This window comes from Monopterus albus, unplaced genomic scaffold (genome assembly GCF_001952655.1).
Source record: "Monopterus albus unplaced genomic scaffold, M_albus_1.0 scaffold44.1, whole genome shotgun sequence".
Classification (NCBI taxonomy): Eukaryota; Metazoa; Chordata; class Actinopteri; order Synbranchiformes; family Synbranchidae; genus Monopterus; species Monopterus albus.
Window position 1 is genome coordinate 57476 of NW_018127924.1, and position 16473 is coordinate 73948.

The following is a 16473-nucleotide window of genomic DNA, read 5'->3' on the forward strand; positions in this document are numbered from 1 at the left end:
GAGAGAGGTGGGGTCCATCCTGGACAGGTCGGCAGTCTATCAATACACACACCCACACTCACTCCTAGGGGCAATTTAGAGTCACCAATCAATCTAAGCTGCATCTCTTTGGACTGTGAGAGGAAGCCGGAGTACCGGGAGAGAAACTCCGCACAGAAAGGCATCGGGTCAGCCCGGGCTCAAACCCTGAACCTTCCTGCTGTGACCATGCGTCCCCCCCTTCAATCCTCACTCATTGTCAAATAGGGTTTTCAAACATGTAGAAATAGTGGAGAGTTTCATCCCCTGTAGCAAGTACAGTAAATCACTTCAAGCAAACTCTTGGTACTATAAAAAGAGAAATGTTCTCCTACATGCAGGTACAAAATTCTATTAAGTGAAAGGTCAGCTGTTTTCACTTTAGTGGAAGAGTGGCTGTATGAAAAGGCCATGTAGGATTTGACCTTAACTGATGAGTGTCATTATTTATGAGGTGAAAGTGGGGATAGTGACATTTCATGCTTTTATTTTGAATGCTCGCCTTTATATTTGATGACAGATTTAATCCTCCTGGAACAATCTCCAACTCTGTGAAGAGATCTGCTGTTCTTCATCGATGGTTCTTTACACTCCATAGGAATCCTAATGGATTCAAGTCAGGCAGGTCATAGCCATCACTTTTTTCTATAAAGGTTCGTGCATGATTCTTGCAGAATGTGAGGGATCAGTGTAACCTGCTGAGTTTCTCAAGACTGGGATTCATCTTTTCGTTCAGCGTTTAGATACGAGAATGTATTCATAGTTCTCCCTATCAGAGCACCTCCCACCATCTTTTATGTGATATGCAGTCCCTGTTGTCCTGGCCAGGTTCACGCCAAAGTTGATGGACCAACGCTGATCCAAATTAATTGATTTGGGTTAATCTGTCCAGAGAACATGCTGCCAGTATTTATCAGACTTCTTCCTGTTCATTGGCAAAGTTTAATCTTGCTGTTTAGGCCTTTTTGTGTGCAGTGTTTTCATCTTGGATGCCAAAAGTTCGACTTCATGCAATGTCCTTCACTTGTCCGATCAGTAACTGAAACCACTTTCCACGGCAACAACTCCACTTATCTGAAAAGCCTTCCAATTATTTTTTAATTCAGCATAAAAAAGTTAATGGCCATTAAATCTAAAAACAAAAGAACATGCTTGAGGATCTGCTAGTTTTCTGTTAGGGACTTTTTTATTTCAGACTCCAGCCTCCAGAGTCTTCAGGCCCACTCCACCAGACTTACAAACAGCTTCATCCACCAGGCTGTGACGATGCTGAACGCTGTCCATGACCTCTGCCCCCCGCCCCTGGACTGTGACCCACCACAGAACAGAAAAAGACTACCTCTGCCGTTTGCACAAACACAGTACATTCACCCTTCTTGTTATATTACATGTAAATCTGCTGCTGACTGTTTTTACTGTCATATCTGCTGCTGTTGGTCATTTGCACTACTGTCCATGTGCATTTCAGTCTCACAACTATCTGACAATCTTATTTGCACTACTGTCACTGATTGTACATGGTTTGAGTCATATCCTATTAGGTTGTACCGTTTAGTTTTATCCTAATCACTTTGATTTAGTTTTCTTATTCTTTTAGTCTATTTTTACTCTGCTTTTATTCTATTTTAGTTTCCTAAATGGTATGGCATTTAATACTAGGGGAGAGAAACAGTATTTTGATTTTCTGTATGTCCTGCATGTATAGTGAATTGACAATAAAAATCTTTGATCTTGATCTAGTTTTAAACCCAGGTGTCAGAAGATTTCAATATTCATGTAGCCAGCTGTGTCTAATATTACGCACAGCTTTGGAGTGAGTGTCTGTGTCATGAAGTAGGTGTGAGCAAGAGGAAACAAAAGTGGAAATTTACTGTATGTTTATCTTTTTAAACATTCATTTAGCTCCTTGTTTTGCACCCTACAGTTTTTGTCTGTTCCACCCAATACTGTTCAGGTCACAAATCTCATATTAATGTGTCAGGCTGGGCTGGGTCCAGAACTGATTTAAAGATAATTGCTTATTTATTTACGTAATAATTTATTATTGATCTTATTTGACTTTTTGCTTGATACATTCAGGCCTAGACACGTGTATATGTCATAGAGCAGTTTGCCCATTGATTTCTCTTATTCTGGTCTCAGATCTCATCCCATTTAATTTACAGCTGGACCATTAATGTATTATGGCCTCTATAGTTCAGCGGAGTACTCTGACCTACATCTATATGTTATGATGAGCAAAGTCGCAGCCCTGATAAAATATTCAATTATGCAAAACAGTGTCCTTGATTTATGTGCATAAATTAATTCATAAATATTTCAGGGGGGTAATAAGCCATTAGGCCTTTTGATTAGTGAGCAATCATCTATAGCCAGTATAGTAAGGAGAGTCACGCTTCTCTCCACCAGTGGTCAGAGGTTACTATGGAGACAGCAGCAGCAGGACAGGACAGAGAGAGTCCTGGTCGCTTCTGACTGGCTGAAATTAAAGAGAAGCTGCAAGGCAAGGTGACGGTTTGGTGTTATATTGTGAATGAACGTGGCTGAGAGCGAGATGGAGCCATGCACAGACTGTCAGAGAACAGTGCCCTACACAAGAGCAAGACACCCAGACTGAAAGAACCTCTGGCTGTGGTCGCTTTGTCTCTTTGCAGCTGGTTTGTGCTTCCTTCCTTGTTTTCTGTCTCTTGATGTTTTGCATCTAACAGTAGTCAGTTTGCTTCTCTTGAAGATTATGTCTGCATGTATGTATTTTTAAGAGGGTTGTGAAAAACAGGCTGAGCAAACCTGATTTTTCCAGGGAGGCTTTTCCATAGTCTAGGAGCTGCGACTGCAAATGCTTGATCTTCATTTTTCAGTCTAGACTTTAGAAAAGTCAGAAAAGCTGCATTTGTGCACCTCAGGGACACAAGCTGGCCTCTATCTTAGCTTTAAAGTAAAATAGCATTTAAACAAATTCCAAAATTAACTGGCAACCAGTGCAAAAATGCTAGCTCTGGTATAATGTGCCCATTTTTTGAGACATCTTAAAATCCAGGTGGCTGCATTTTGTACTAATTGTAGCTTAATTAGAGATTTGTTCCTTCAAGGCAAAATGGTTTCATTAGTCAAGGTGGGACGAACTGAAGACATGCATGAATAAGTTTCCAGTTTTCAACAATCACTTCAAACCAAGGCTCAAATGGCCCCTGGCTGTGCCCCACAGCTGTGGTGACACCTTGTCAAATCAGTGATTTAAGCTTGCAAGGCATCACAAACACCTGCCTCTCAAAGTGACAATTCAATTACTGGCCCTTTCTCACTCGCATACAGATGCTCTGCTGTAACACCACAAACCCTCCCTGATAAAAACCCTTCTCTGGCTATCACATAAGCACCATTGCACCACACAATTCTGGCATTATGAGGCTTTGTTTTGGGAGGGCAGCTACGCTCATTCTTTCGTCACATGGTGCTGGCGCCACAGCAGACGGTAACCCGGCTGCCGTGTGAAGTGCGAGTCAACACAAGGCTCAGCTCGGATTGCTAACTTGTCCAGGAGAATGGAGAGAGAAAAAAGAAACCTGTAGTGATTGAGCCTGAACAGCCCTCCCCATCTGTATAATTGGCTGAATCAAGCTATGAGGACCACCTGCTGACTGCCATTTAGGGCCCTTCACATAGAAACTGTGTCCAATGTCAGTGTAGCATAGAACAAACATGAGCATAAGCATCAGCTCCAGCCTACCAAAAACTCAGATGAAAGACTCATCAGAGTCAGTCAAATGCCAACAGAGTCTTAAGTGTTTAGCACACATTTTCTAATGTAAGCTCTTTATCCAGAAGTGTTGGAACTTAATCCCCACAATAAAGGTATAAACATGCTTTCAGATAACTTTATACTTGGTCTTTAAAATAGAAACACTAATTCAGCACCCCAAAGCTAGTTTGTGTAATCAAGACTCATGTCAAACAGTTTTTGCATCAAATGTCAGAGATCACTCCATGACACATTCACTAACAGTTATCACCCAGCTCTGCAGTTCCCCTCAGCACTATGGAGTGTTTAAGTGCCTGCTAATTGCTTTGGTTTCATGTTTTCTAACCACTCATTTCCAGCAACAGGGAGCTATTTTCTCTGGGGGAAAAAAAGCTCTGATAAATCCAACAAAAACCAGTGGCTAGCCTGTGAATATACAGAGCAACTAAAGGGTCAGATATTTTTCTCAGTAGTTGTGGGAAAAATGGATGTTTGCCAGGCGACCACAGACACGACCACCATGCCATGAATGTGTAAATAATCAGGCTACTGCATACATCTTTAAGGTATTAGCTATTATATGCTTGCAGAGTTATCCTGTGAGGCACTGCCATGTTCAGTCTGGTCAGACTGAACTCGGTTTCAGACAGAAGGCAAAAGTGCCAGGGTGTTACTAGTATTACATACATTTACAGTACATTGATTTAAAATGCTAACCAACTTTATTTACTCAGCCTAGCTGACAAAATGCTAAGGTTTGATCTGGAAGGAGACAACAGGCCTGAAGGCGAGACCTGCAAACTGCACGTTTTAGCATGTTTTATGTTGTAAGACACTCACATTTGTAGTTTGTGTACATTTTCTAGGAAGAGGTCAAACCTTGTGTGGATCCGTTAATGTAAACCGCATGAAGTCTGTATTCCAAATGCTTTAAATTCACACACCGTTCTCACTTTCCACCCTTATCTTTCTACTCATCACTAACATCACATGGGTGTGTTTAGTGCATAGCCTACTTGCCAAGGGTACATGTGCACAGCGTGCTTTCATATAAATCTTTGTCAGACACACACCCACACAAGACAGTATTGCTGAGCACCTCCACTTAAATGGTTTCTGAATAAAATATCAATAGCAATTTAAGGCAAAGGAGGGCAGTGGCCATTCAATGACTTTTCTATGTGACCAGCTAAACTGAGGGATTCACTCTCCAACCTTTAGCTTCTGCCTACTGCCATCCCATTAAACCTTTAACTCTATAGAAGCCAATGCTTTTTTTAAATTTTTGCCCATTTCCCCCTCAGGCATTAATACAATTCCATGCTTTTATCTTATCCAACCAATTTCATTCCTATATTTGAGCTAATATGCACAGCACCCAACTACTGATTACAGCAAATCCTCAACCTTCTTGTTAATGCTTGATGTGGCTAAGAGGCACAACAGAAACCTCACAGCTCCATAAATGTCACTCTCCTCAGTCTGACTTGTCCCCTACAGACATCTGTATGATCTGGCAGTCAGTTATGTTCCCTCACCTTCCAAAAATCACTGCAAGGGAGGCTGCAGACACCCATATCTCCCTTATCTTTAACCTCCCTGAGCGACAGGAATGCTGGAGCTGTCAGCTCAAACCTTCAGTTAATCCTCAAAACCCATGATAGATAATGTCATCATACAAGCAGGTTAGCCAACGAGGTTGAAAACTACATAAAGTCAATTCACCTGTGCGCAAAGTACCCAAATGAAACATTAAAAGTATTGATGGAGCAGATAAACAAATGCTCAATAAGAGATCAATAAAGCATGGAATGACAAAAAGAAAAGGAGGCTTGGAAATATTATACAAAAACAGTTTAATGTAAAACAGGAGAAAAGCAGCACCTATCACAGCCATTTGTTTCCCTGTAAAACCTGGTCACAGTTGTTGGCTCTCTCTCTGGTCTATGCTACTGTCAATGAGTGCTGAGGGAATTAGTCATCTGCTGACTTGCAATCAGTCCACAACAGGAGGCGTACAGGGATTCATCCTACTCCACTGCCTCTCATTCTCACATTTCTGTCATTATGCAAATTCCTCTTAACCTCTCAAGCAGCACCTTTCAATTTTCAGCAACCTAACTCCAACTGTCTCCTGGCTTACAGACAGATCAATACAGGAGTGGTTTTCCGGATGCAAGACCAAGCGAGGACCCCAAGGGACAGACATCAGAACTGCTCTATCTGCTCTGTTCTCTTTTAATCATGCAACATGTGGAGTGACTCAGTGAGACAGAGCTTTTACTCCCTCTGGCCAAGTCAGTCCTTTAGAGGAGGAGCAAGATCAATCCCTTGGCTCTTTTGCTGATGTATCCATCCCACCTCTCTTCCCAAGTACCCGCCTCTTGAGGAGATCCAGTCTGTCTTTAGCCAGAGCTTCTCTCACTGCACCAAAGAAGCTGAGATAGTGGGCTGTGTTGTGGATCATGAGCAGGACTCCGGCCAGCAGCTCATTGGTCACCAGCAGGTGGTGCAGGTATGCCCTCTGGTGGTTCATACAGCAGTAGCAGCCACACCCCTCCACCAAAGGCCTGAAGTCATCCTGGTGCCTGGATAGAAATAAAAAAGTAAAAATCATGAACAGGCACCCTAAATGTAAAGCTAGTGTTCAACATTCTGCCAGCACTGCTGCCTTCCAAACCCTCTGGACTCTATGAAGCTGCTGCAAACCTCTTGTCTTTAAGATTGATCTCAAAGTACATGGTCTGTGTTTGATCAAGATCAAGCTCTCCATTTGGTTCAGTGTCCCTGGCTGCGTCGTCCTCTTTGTTTAGCTCCAACACTGCAAAAACAAAGTACATACATCTCAATCTGTAGCAGAAGACACATTACAGATCCACAGCATCCTTAGCCTTAAACATGTACTGTAGCTTGAGCCCTATTAAAACACTTCTACATCAGATATCCTCTCCATCACTGTAACAATAGCTACACTCTACCAACTACCACCACCTGTTTTACACAGACTGGTGTTCACTGCAAGGTGGCGTCACCTAATTTAATGAAAATGGAGAACCCTAACAAGAGCTTGTGAAGAACTGTTTTCTATTAAGTGGCCTGTTGTTCACAGGAGGACACCAAGCTGTCCGGCCTGGGACAGACGCAAGGGGTGTAAGGAAGATAAAAAATGAGTGGTGGGAAAGAGGAAAATGAAGAAAGTAGTCTATAGTGAAACATATTAAAGATGGAAGTTAAAAGGCAACTGTAGAACAGAATACGTTTAGCAGAAACGGAAACATGAAGCTCAGAGCAACAATGTGTAAAAACAAAAAAGCTTAAAAAGAAAATTATGGGGGAATCACTACAGAATCTGAGGTGGTGATAAACATGAGAATAAAAGGGTCAATGACACTTCATAAAACCTAATAAGATATACAGTGGAACCTTGGACTGTGAGTATAATTCATTCTGACAACGTGCTCATAATCCAAAGCACTCGTATATCAAAGCGAATTTCCCCATAAGAAATAATGGAAACTGATTCATTCCACACCCACTTATTCATACAGTAAAAAATACAGTAATGCAAAATACAGTATAAAGTAAAAATAAAACAAATTAACCTGCACTTCACCTTTGAAAAGAATCATGGTTGGGGTAAGGGGCCATTGTTGCAGTGCAGATATTGACCATATGAGTGAAGCGTGAGACCCATCGGCTCAGGTGTGACGTACGTCACGTGACGCTCGGCAGACAAAGCGTACGTACTACTCATATTGCGAGAACTCACTCGTATATCAAATCAAAATTTTTTGCAAAACACTCGCAAACCGGGTCCAAGGTTCCACTGTAAAGGAAAAGGTACTAACTAGTTTTCCTCAGAACATCAGACAGCAGTAACTTAAATTTTTTATACAATTTTACTTTATGCCTTTTAGACTGATTATACACAGTCAAAAAAGCCCCCAAACATATGTCTTGATGTCTAGAGATCTGTAGGCCATGTACAAACAGTTCATCTAAAACTGTGTATTTGCAATGAAATACAGTAGCTTAAATTCTCCAACTCAAACTGAATCACACTAGATACAGATACAGCTGTTCTGCTCAGCTAGGCTAGTTTTTATTTGATCTTGCTACTACTTTGATATAACAAACTATTAAGATGAGATGCTCGAGGATCAAAACTACAGGAAAAATGGAACATTTGCTTTAATTACTTGCCTGCTAGCTGTAACTAGTGGGAGTAGTTTTTTAAACATCTGTTTTCTAGATCTAACAAATGTACCTGCTGATCTCCCTACAAAAATTACAGTTTAAAAGTGTAATTTAATATCATAAAACAGGTGTGCTAAAAATTTTTGAATGTGTAGTTACTATGTTTTTGTTTTGTGGTGCAGAACTAGACAGAGGCCAGTGAGGGGAGAAAAAGACTGAATGTTGGAAAAGAGGAACATCTAGGAGTGCAAGAGAGGACAACATCGACAGGGGAGAATGAAAGAAAGGAGATAAATTAGCAAATGGGCTGTGTCAAAAAAGACGTTAACCCCTCACACCCACACGGGGCCTTGTAATTGGCTGAGCGTGGAATTAAACCACCTCTTCAGGTTTGATTCTCACCTCCCATGAACTCCATTACTCCCTGTGCAGAATCGATTAGTGCTGCCTGACACTAGATGTTGCTGGATGCCAAACTTCGTTCCGTCTGTCAGACAAGTTTAACACAACTTTGTAATGAAGTACAAAGCCCAAAGCGAGCCAAGTCAGTGCATTATCTCAGCTCCTGTCTTAACACTTCTGGTGCTGTTCACTTAAGACAGCAGAACAATGGGCCTGGGCGTTACCTTACTAGACCTGCTCTAGTTTGAGGTACGCTGCTGATTTCATTTTAGCAAGCGAAGGAAAATACACACCAGCCACTACACACAAACAAACCAGCTTTCACGTGCCATTAGATCCAAGTCGAATATTAATGCAAATTCCTCATCTTCCTCAAGTGGAGGAGGAGATGACCACCACACACACACTAACACTTGTTTCATATTCATTATGAGAAGACAGAACAGCCAGACTTCACCATCCTGCTCACCAACCTGAAAGCACACAGTGTTCATGTCCTAGAGACTTTCTAGGGAATTTTACAATGAATCATTTAAGTCTGATTAACAATAATGCAATTACAGAAAATTCTGTGCAGCATCTGAGATGAATGACAGGCTCGTCATAGATATTAACTGAGCATCTTATAGAAATGATCATGATTTGGGCTTCTTCAGTTCGTGCATCCATCACTTAACTGTGATTCTGTATCAGTAAAAACACAGTAGTGGCTCTGCCGATGGACTACATATATAAAATGAACTCGACATTCATATAAAATGAATTTCAACATGAAAATGAAGTCCAACATGCATCAGTGCACCATAACTGCCAATTAAATTCGTTTTCTTTCATTTCTCATTGTCTTTCATTCATTCATTTTCTATGGCTTTGGGGGGGGAACGGGGGGGGGGTCCCGGCTGGGGAACGGGCGGAGGGCGATCGCAGAGCTAACACATAGACGAACAACCACACACGCGCACGAACAACCACACACACGCACTCCTATGGGCAATTTAGAGACACCAATCAACCTAAGCTGCATGTCTTTGGACTGTGGGAGGAAGCCGGAGTACCCGGAGAGAACCCACGCAAGCACGGGGAGAACATGCAAACTCCACACAGAAAGGTCCCAGGTGGGGTCCGAACCCAGAACCTTCTCGCTGTAAGGCAACGGTGCTAACCACTGCACCACCGTGCTGCCCTCTCATTGTCTTTCTACCTCCTAAATGATATTTGTAAGGTAATCTATACATTGTAACTACTTTAACACAGATATTCACCACACCTGCACGCGGCGCTCTACCTGCACGCTCCGGGTCTGGGGAAATGTCAAAGTTGAAGCAGAGAGCACAACCTCGTTCTGTCACCTGGAAGGGGAAGAAACCCTCAAACAGATCCACGCCGGCCTCCACACAGGCCAGGACCTCATCAGGATGTCCTACACCCTGCAGCAGCCTGCAGGGCGTCACGAACAAACACAAACATTAAAAGTTGCATAAATCATAAACCATCACAAACACCTACAGCATTCTGATGTTACACAACAGGCACGCACACACAAGCAGCCTGCTTCTTCTCTGTAACATGTGCACTCTCATGTGTTTGTGCTTTGTTAACTCTCTCCCCTAGGCATCAAGGTCAAGACTACTCCACACTCCAGAGGGAAGCACTATATCCTAAGAGCCAGAACAATCAGTGAAGAGGGGAGTCCCGCGGTCTTCTCAGTGAGCCTGTTTACAAGCTCAATGGGAAATTAGGGAATTTCTCAAACTCAGGCTTCCATCACCTGTGTGTGTGTGTGTGTGTGTGAGAGAGAGAGAGAGAATGAGACATCAATATTGCTTCAACACCAACTTAAAAAATCCTGAACTATTCCTTTAAATCTGAATTTTGTTTAGCTCTAGCTGGCTGTGGTCAGTGACACTGGTAAAGGATGAATAATTAGTAGGGGAAAATCCCTTGACAACAGTCATCTCAGACAGTCAGAAGAAGCTCTGACCTGGGTTTGTCCTCAGGCAGCTCCTTGGTCACAGCAGCAGTGAGCTGGTTCCTCAAGTCCTGGTCCATGGAGCCTGTCTGTAGGCCGTCCAGGCAGAATCCTGCCACTGGCCTCTTGGCTGTCTCCCTTGCAGAGCGTACCCTTTCTTCCAGGATATCTCCTCCCTCCACCACACCAAACACCTCAACTCCTTCCAACTCCTGAAAGTGACAGTTTGGTGATTAAACGGCTGACAGAAAGAGACCTTGCAAGTCTGAAAGAGCAAGAAATAAGGGGAGAAAGCAGAAAACTGAAGCCTGACAAAACAGATTAAACAGAACTCAGCTCAGCTTTCATGCCAGCACATGGTGTATATATGACAAGATTTGCTGGGACAAAGTGAAAATTTACGCAAGCGCAAATAGAATAGAAGGATTTCTTCTTTCTTGAAACAATCTGAATTTTGATGAAAACATGAAGCTGAATGCACTGCATGAGGAAAAAAGATGCAGTTAGCATGTGCTAAAATGCAGCATTTAGCACAGGCAGGCAGTGAAAAACAATCGCATACAAAAATATTAAGATATTGTGGAACTTCCACAAAGATGCAAACAAAAAATAAATGACGCTGTAGATCTGCTAGCACTAGAGAATAGTGTTGTGTATATATACAGTATTATCTCCTCTGAAGCTTAACTGAATAAAGATATATGTCGAACTTCATGCATCCCCTGCTACTCTTCATAGTAATTGTCCTCTCTGTTCTCTATATCATGAAATGTGAAATGAGGAAGCATTTCACTGCATTTACAAGACAGGGTGAAAGAGGTTATTTAATTATTCATTCCTGGTGCTGACTCCCTTATATGCCTCCTTATAATGCATTTCTCCTAATCCCACTGTGTTTCCAGCCACAGCACAGCGACCCCTGTGACAACAAAATGATCAAACCTCATCTTGTGTGCACATGCCTGTAACAAAACTGAATGTGTGTGCACCTGTGAGTTTTGGTGCACCAGCAGGCACTCATCCAAGTGAGCCAGAGTTCTATTCACCGACTTTTGAACCCGTTTGCGGGAGGTGTTGTTCTGCCACGTCTCGCCGTCTGCCATGCTCTGGTACCAGTCTGGCTGCACGGTCTTCTGAAGAGCCATGAACTTGGCCACTGTCAGCTCTATCCGCCCGGGGCTCCCCCACACCGACACCGTCTAACAACCAAGAGAGAGCATTTTAACTTGAAAAGACAAAAATGTGAAAAGAACAGTCATCTCTAACTCTTGACAAAAAAAAGCAAAAAGTGCAATCTCACCTTGTTTGTAGTATAACCTGTTGGGCAGGGAGCCGCCGGGTCGTGAAGGGAGCAGTACAACACAGTATCATGAAGACCTCCACAAACCACAAGACAAAAATCAATGTGCTTCACTGACAGAGCAAAACCAGACAAAGAGTTGCAGTCAGCAAAGGCTGAAGGAAGGTGATGAGTGAAAGGCTTAATTAATGCATGTTAATGTGACAAGTCTGGAGGGAGGAATGAGGTGTTGCCTTATCAGCAAACCCAGCTGCAGAAGAAGATCAAAAGGTGACAAAACAAAAGCATTAACGACAGCAAACACTTATTATTCAATCACTGCTCTTCCTTCTGAGACAGCAGTGCATTAATCCCCTGATGGTTTACAGCAAGTGACACTGTAGTGATTATATTTCTAATTTCTAATGTAGTTGCCCAGGGCAGGGTAAAGCTAAGTACCACAGCTGAATGAGGTCACTCTTCTAGGGCATTTATATGAACATTACTCAGGAAAGCATCATTTTTTCCATCAAGCTCATAAAACTAATCAGCTTTTCACTACTGAGCTCATCATATTCACCATTTGCTCCACTCTCCAGTCTAGTCTAGCCATTGAAAATAATCCTCATAAACTCTTCAATGTGTGTATGTGTAACATCTTCATCAAAATAAAACATACAAAAATTAAAGACATAATTTCTGAAGCCATTGCAAATGTTTCAGTTAGTATTTTGTTTCATATCTGGTCCAATGTTTAACCAGTATTGACTCTCATTTCTGCCTGACTGAAAGGACCGTCTTTATATGCACATACTGTATCAAAGAATTCCACAGTTTTATACAAATGAAAGTGTTTAGATGCTGCTTGTACATTTGGGTATCCCTACTTAATTTGGTGACTGTAAATAAAGCTCTACTGCATTAACATCAGTACAGTTCATGATTTCCACTTCAGCTGAATGCTGATGGTGGATTACCTTTTAATCAATACTGAATACATTTGAATATATTGGAACAGCACTGGGCGTCATAATTTATGTCTAATCAATGTCCCAACTTCTCCAATCCTCTCCTGATTACTACTTAATCTATAGTAAGTGGTGCTAAAAGTGGAAAGAGGTAAAGAACACGATTAGGAAAATGAAGATTTGTACCTGCAAACTTCCTGAATCCATCCTTGAAATGCTCTAACACCTCATGGTGCTCTGCTCTTGAAAAAGATAAATTGATGGAGATGTAAGTTAAAGAGTTCAGTGTGTGTGTGTGTGTGTGTGTGTGATGAGTTCAACTTACATATTGGACAAGGTGACCTGGGTGACAGAGGGGAGGTTGCTCACTGTGTGCAGTGTGTCCTGGGTGAGGTGGGGGACTGTGCCCAAATGTGTGTAGAGCAAGCACCCAGGGACCTCCAGGGAGTGCTGTCCCGTCCTGCCGATCCCCTTTAGGACACCCAGGCGACTTCTTCCATTAATCACCCGGGACAGCTCCAGCTTCATCCCGTTGCCAGCCATAGGAGTAGCTAAATGGGTCGCTAGAACCACTATAACACTAACCGACGTTTGTGGTTGTAATATAGTTTGAATGGCAGTGATCCAGTGAGCTAACGTTTGCTACAAGCATAAACTGCACTAAAAGAACACGTGAGTTAGCCACGTAGCTAACCAGCCTTCTACTCTCGAGTTACAAGTTTATGCAGTCGTTCGTCGAGTTAAATGTTTAGCACTCTTAAAGACGCTTTATGAGAAAACGGACGCGTTCACATATGTGTTGGTTGGGATTACAAGTTTTTCTTTTAATTAAAGAGCACCTTCCATCAAAATTACCTGACAGGAACCACAAGTCGGGGAAATATGTCGTCATCACCAGCCGCGGCAGCACTTAGAAAACTACAAAAAGGCGTCATTCCACCTTTAGTAAACAGAACCCGTTTAGGTGATATTGTGCTGTGTAGACATTTAAAACTATTTATATTGGTTTTATTTCATTGGTATTTGAAATTTCTGTCACCTTACTGTTTCCGATTCATGTTTGGAGATTAATAAAGTTGCTATGGTTACGAGGGAGCCACCTAAACTACAAATAAAGCCTAGTGGGACACGTAGTCCGTAAATGTATCTATGCTGCGACAATTAATCTATTAAAATGGTTAATGTACTTCATTACCCAGAAGCCTATGTAAAATAATGGCAGTTACGTACAAAGTTTTATACTTTCCCGTGGTGTCTGTTGCGACTTCTGAACAGTTTTTGCCAATATAAACTTGAACTATTTGGGCACTGTAATGATGAAATTGATTATTTTATAGTAGCTAAGGCAAATGTTTAGCTAGGTTGCCAACCGCCATAAAAAAAAAACAGAAGAAAAAGAAGAAGAAAGGTTTAGCTATAAACAGATGATGACGTTCCCAGGTCACAGTCCTCACCTGTGCAGGTGGAAGAGGCTCGACAAGAGTAAAACATCTGCAGAAAAGGTAAGTCTAAGGTTAGTCTTTGGACTAATGTTAAACTAAGGCTGTTGTGTTTCAGGCAGCGAAGGACCCAAAGCGCAGACACACACTCTGGTTGTAATAGTTTATCAGTCTATTTGAAAATAAAAAACTAAAGTACTGGGTGCTCTACCTGACAGGACAGAACTAAAGGTTAATAGACTGGTCAGGTAGCCAAAACTAAACTCTGGTAACAAACCAGCAAAGAGGCTGAAGGAAAGGAGGAGGATATATAGACAGAAGAGCAGGAGGTGGAAGCAATGAACAGACATTATGAACCAGGGTAAAGCTGGGGCAGGTGAGGTGACACAAGACAGGAAATCTAACTAAAATAAAAGCACAAAACAGGAAGCCAGTCCACAAACCATAACACTAACAGTTTGTAGACTATAGTTATTGGTTCAGAATTCAAAACTGGAAAACAGAATTAAGCAGAGGATGCCTCTTCTAGATAATAGGCTCAATGCTTTTTCATAAGTGAAAATATTTTTCAGTTTTATAAAAAGAGTTCAGACCTTTCTCCCAGTATTACCAAATTACCTTTTGGTAAAACATAGCTGTAAAAAGTGCTCAGTTGTAGCTGTTTAGAAACGAAGGAGAAGCACATCACTGATAATATAGACTCATGGCTGGTGTCGGGATGGTTTAGAAATGTCAAAGTAAAGGAAATGTTAAATGCCTTTTCCACACATGCCTGCAGCCTTAGACTAAGATAACTGAATCCCTTCTATTAACACACTGACTTCTGAATTCTGAAATAAGCTGCCGATTTAAGGCAATCGCTCAGCTGTCATGTGAAATGATCTGCAGACATCAGGCACTGCAGACTGTGCCTGTAGCTCAAGGTGTCTGTAAGATGGCCAGCGGAGGTGACCAGCCTTTCCACAGGCTGTGGTTTCTCTTACAAACAGTTACCTTTCATTGTTTTTTTTTCTTTCAATAACAGATGTATGTGAAGAATGGTGATATTGATCTGTGGAGAAAGGTGAATAGAATTTGAGTGTTTCATGACGCATGGTTTGTATCATTGTAAATTGAATGTCTTTGAGGTTTGGATTATTTTTGATCAGGTAAGATGTCACCTTGGACTGATGGGCATTTTCACTAAGACTAAATTTTAAAAAATATCTGATTAATTTTTAATGAAAAAGAGAAACTCTATTTCAGCCTTCCATGTGTTTGTCCATGTCCTTGTCCTCAGCAAGTGCAGAGGGCTTCTGAGTTTGCTGTGTCTGAAGTCTTCTCCCGCAAGAAATCTTATTCAGGATCCAGCAGCCTCGCTGTACCATTGCAAAGCTCTGACCAGTTGAGCAATCATAATGATGCATACAGTGAAGGTAGGTCAATCCTATAAAACCCATAATGCAGAGGTCTCTAGGGATGTGTCACCTATATGATATAAAAGTGTGCCTGTGCAGTTATTACAGCAGCAGGCTGAACACTGACATCTGGGTTGTTGCTTCTTGCAGCTCAGGCTCTTCTGGATGATTGGCTGAGCACTAAGTTGCGGTTGGAGCTGGAGATGGAGGAGGAAGATGACTTGATGTGCTCCGCTAAGAGGAGCAGTCCTGCTGCACTGGCTAGTTCTCAGTCCACTGTCCTAAACTATGACAACTTTGATGGTAAAAAGAAGCCCCAGCTACCCTGAGTCTCATTTTTCATCAGTCAAGACCAGTTCAAATTTGATTTTGTTGGCCATAATGGGAATTACGGTTTTATATTGAACATCAATTTTGGATTAATGGAGAAGATATAGGGATATAGTTCAATGCTGCACATGAAAGGTTAGTACAGAACACCTGTAATAGCACCATGAGTCCAGGCTCAGCTGAGTCTTGCAGGACACAGTGAGTCAGGCCTTTTTCCAGCTTGCTTCATTTCAGTAGAAAAATGGTTCTATTTTTTTTTTCACAGTACAAGCAAGATATCGATTAGCACAAGCAAAATATTTCTTCAATATTTATAAACAGTGCTTATTATGTATAATCTGTTGGACAAAGAGGACCATGTATGCATGTATTAGCATATTAATTTACGCCTTCACTTCTTTTGGAGCACTTGCAACCATTGTCATGTACATAGTGGTCCCCAGGTAACTAATTTATTTTCACTACAGTATCAAAATCAAGTGAATTTTTAAACTAACTCATTTGAAATTGATCACAGTGACCATTTTATCAACAATATTTTTGTCAGAGTAACTTTTATATGAGTGTAGAAAAGCAGTTGTGATACAGGACTTTGTTGAAAACATTTTGTCTCGACTAGAGCCTTCAAAACAATTTTAAACTTTAAACTGCCAAATGGCAACATTTTTAAAACAGGCTATCAAACAGTTTTTTTTTTTTTTTTTTTTTTTTTTTTTTTTATGGTTTCCGTTGTTT

General features: G+C 41.5%; 2 protein-coding genes across 4 annotated transcripts in view; one reads left to right on the top strand and one right to left on the bottom strand.

The window, feature by feature from the left end:
- Nucleotides 1-5602: 5602 nt before the first annotated feature.
- Nucleotides 5603-13580, bottom strand: qtrt2 (queuine tRNA-ribosyltransferase accessory subunit 2). 2 transcript variants are annotated; one of them, XM_020599959.1, is made up of 9 exons: nucleotides 13428-13580; nucleotides 12898-13101; nucleotides 12759-12814; nucleotides 11626-11702; nucleotides 11315-11524; nucleotides 10338-10537; nucleotides 9642-9793; nucleotides 6467-6578; nucleotides 5603-6345 (listed from the first exon to the last, which is right to left on the bottom strand). In XM_020599959.1, exons 1-9 carry the CDS (start codon nucleotides 13505-13507, stop codon nucleotides 6081-6083), a joined length of 1356 nt encoding a protein of 451 aa, XP_020455615.1. In that variant the 5' UTR covers nucleotides 13508-13580; the 3' UTR covers nucleotides 5603-6080. The 2 variants fall into 2 exon arrangements, with proteins under 2 accessions (XP_020455615.1, XP_020455614.1); XM_020599958.1 differs by having other exon boundaries at nucleotides 9624-9793.
- A 183-nt stretch (nucleotides 13581-13763) lies between these two features.
- The window catches only part of ccdc191 (coiled-coil domain containing 191), a 10892-nt gene continuing 8182 nt past the window's right edge, over nucleotides 13764-16473 (top strand). The window contains exons 1-4 of one of the 2 annotated variants that reach the window (XM_020599956.1): nucleotides 13764-14074; nucleotides 15036-15074; nucleotides 15291-15426; nucleotides 15559-15711. In XM_020599956.1, the coding sequence (XP_020455612.1) occupies nucleotides 13997-14074; nucleotides 15036-15074; nucleotides 15291-15426; nucleotides 15559-15711 (406 nt within the window). In that variant the 5' untranslated portion in view covers nucleotides 13764-13996. The remainder of the gene's footprint in view (nucleotides 14075-15035; nucleotides 15075-15290; nucleotides 15427-15558; nucleotides 15712-16473) is intronic. The other variant, XM_020599957.1, reaches the window with a different exon arrangement.

What these genes read in the sequence shown, in the direction of transcription:
- qtrt2 (XM_020599958.1), bottom strand. Translation starts at nt 13,507, where the DNA reads ATGACGCCTTTTTGTAGTTTTCTAAGTGCTGCCGCGGCTGGTGATGAC. An exon ending in CAGGTCACCTTGTCCAATAT is followed by an intron (nt 12,815 to 12,897) that starts GTAAGTTGAACT and finishes ATCTTTTTCAAG; the next exon opens with AGCAGAGCACCATGAGGTGT. An exon ending in CAGGTTATACTACAAACAAG is followed by an intron (nt 11,525 to 11,625) that starts GTGAGATTGCAC and finishes CTTGGTTGTTAG; the next exon opens with ACGGTGTCGGTGTGGGGGAG.